The sequence below is a fragment of the Propithecus coquereli genome, unplaced genomic scaffold, assembly GCF_000956105.1.
Source record: "Propithecus coquereli isolate 6110/MARCELLA unplaced genomic scaffold, Pcoq_1.0 Scaffold172, whole genome shotgun sequence".
Classification (NCBI taxonomy): Eukaryota; Metazoa; Chordata; class Mammalia; order Primates; family Indriidae; genus Propithecus; species Propithecus coquereli.
This window is the reverse complement of record NW_012141858.1, coordinates 2669264-2672016: the sequence shown is the minus strand read 5'-3', so window position 1 is coordinate 2672016 and position 2753 is coordinate 2669264. Positions and strand designations below refer to the sequence as shown.

The 2753-nt window shown below is 39.6% G+C and overlaps 1 protein-coding gene across 1 annotated transcript in view; it reads right to left on the bottom strand.

Annotated features, from left to right (window-relative positions):
- The window catches only part of SLC35E3 (solute carrier family 35, member E3), a 20242-nt gene that overhangs the window by 8234 nt on the left and 9255 nt on the right, over positions 1 to 2753 (bottom strand). Inside the window, exon 3 of the mRNA XM_012642027.1 lies at positions 2174 to 2332. Coding sequence (XP_012497481.1) covers positions 2174 to 2332 — 159 coding nt within the window. The remainder of the gene's footprint in view (positions 1 to 2173; positions 2333 to 2753) is intronic.

Sequence of the window (2753 nt, the reverse complement as noted above, 5' to 3'; positions counted from 1 at the left end):
ACACACAGATGCACGTGTGTCTATGTGTTTAGCTTATTAAGTATGAAATATCTGATTTCCTTAAGTACTAAGTTTGACAGTTGATACCTCTGACATGTCACTTTGACACTTCTTGTTTTATGTTTACTGTGAAGGTACATCCTTAGTCTTTCAAATGCATCGTTTGGCTTGTGATTATCTTTCAAAATTTTTTTTAGAACAATTTTTTATGAAACCATGGATAAGTAAAAAATTTGTGTTATTTTCAAATATGAGTTCCTTTGTGGAACCAATGCGGCGCAGACAGTTCAAAATATCAACGAACTGTTTGGGAAGGATGTGGCTAATGAACGCACAGTATGTCGATGGTTTGAGAAGTTCAGTTCTGGTGATTTTAATCTTGAAAATGAGTCACGTGGGTGACTTGAGACCAAAGTGGACAATGATGATGAGTTGAAAGCTATAGTGGAAGTGACTCCACCTCGACTTATGTGTGAATTAGCAGCAAGGTTTGATGTCACTATTCCAACAATACTGGACCATTCGAAACAAATGGGCACAGTAAACGAGCTGGATAGATGGGTACTGCATGAATTAAATGAATGTCAGAAAAAAAATCGTATCAAAGTTTGCCTTTGCTGTCACGAGATAAAGGTGAACCATTTCTATACCGTATTGTTAAGTGTGATGAAAAATGGATTCTTTTTGACAATCACAAGTGTTTGGCACAATGGTTAGATAAAGATGAAGTGCCAAAACACAGTGCCAAACCGAATATTCATCAGAAAAAAACTAAGTGTCTGTCTGGTGGTCCAGAGCTGGTATTATCCACTACAGCTTTATGACACCTGGTCAATTAATTAAAGTGGATATCTACTACAACCAACTGGATGAAATGATGAAGATGCTTGTGATTAGCAGCCAAGATCGGCCAACAGAGACAGGCCAATCATCTTGCAAAAGGACGCTCAACCACATGTCACATAAACAACTTGCTCAAATTCCAGAAGCTGGACTTGGAAACTCTCTGTCCTCCACTACATTCACCAGACCTTGCACCAACTGACTACTTCTTCCCTCCCTGTCTCCCTCCTTTCCTCCTTCTCTCCTTCTCTCCCTCCCTCCCTCCTTCCTTCCTCCCTTCCCCTCTCTCTCTCTTCTTTCTTGACAAGAATCTTGCTCTGTTGCCTGGGCTAGAGTGCCATGGCATCAGCCTAGCTCACAGCAACCTCAAACTCCTGGGCTCAAGATCCTCTTGCCTCAGCCTCCCGGGTAGCTGGGACTACAGGCACGCACAAACACACCCAGCTAACTTTTTCTATTTTTAGTAAAGATGGCGTCTCACACTTACTCAGGCTGGTCTCGAACTCCTATGCTGAAGTGATCCTCCTGCCTTGGCCTCCCAGAGTGCTAGGATTACAGGCGTGAGCCCCTGCACCCAGCTAGACCACTTCTAGCAAGGAAAAATATTCAATTCTCAACAAGCTGTGGAAAACATCTTTTGCGATTTCATCACCACTCACTTTCCAGGCTTCTCTGCTGCTGGCATAAACAAGCTACCATTAAGACGGCAAAACTGTGTTGATAGTTTAGGCACATACTTAATGATTAATTGTATTGTTTCTTGTTTGAGAGATAATAAACTAAACTTTTGATTTGAAATTGGACATTTCATGTTTAATGATCTAATATAAAAGAAATCCATAAAATGATCATCACCAAATTGGTAAAGGTGATTTTCTTAGTATGGTAGGATTCCAGTGGCCCTTCACTTTCTTTCTATTTTTATTTATGTTCAAAATCTATATAATGAACATGTACTATTTATATATATTTTTAAAGAACCAATAAAACTATATTTTCACTGTAAAAGAGATTAAAAGAAAATGTCCAAATTATTCGTGGGCTATAGCTTGGCATGGTCAGAACAGTAAGTGGACATCAGAAGACCCGAACTGTTAGTTCTGGTTCTGTCATTGACTAGCTGTCCCACCCCATGCAAGTCCTCTCACCTTTCTGTGCTTCAGTTTCTTCATCTGAAAAATATTCCTTACCTTGCTTTCCTTAAAGGGTGATTATGAAGAATAAATGTGAGAATAAATCTGAGATAGTACTCTGAAAATTTAAAATTGCATTAATAGTGGAGCAATTATTATTACACTGTTTCTTAGACACCAAAACAATCAGAACTTACCAAAGCAGAAACTGACCAGGGACCGAATATTCCCCCTTCTCCAAACATTGGCTCAAAGAAGGGCACAGTGACCAGCAACATGGCAGACGACATCGGGGCCTGGTAGTACAGCAGCTGCATTGAGTTCACTTGCAATTCATGCTGTTTGGCTCCTACCCACTGAATATCACGAGATAAAACAAGCCAGGAACAAAAGAAATAACATGACTTAATCAAAGATGCAATTCTAGACACAACGATGTGAATATCGGGTGCAGGCTGGGGGAAGAGGAAATGCCTAATTGTTCTACAGGATTTCAAAGATCAGTAAGACACATGAATGCACTTTTAAGCACCTTGGCTGAAAGGACCTCTATAATTTCAATTTCTGATTAATCTATTTTCTTCTCAATTCCTCAGAAAGGGGAAGAAAATTCTCTTTTCCCTCCTTCCTGAGGGTAGTAAATAGGGAAAAATAAATGCATATAGGGCCCACAAGCATCAGAGATCTTGGGAAAATAAAGCAGAAATGGAAATTTAGGTGATAAGTAGGTATACAGATGCAGTGTGGGATTTCATTTCTTTCTAAAAATGGGCAAAA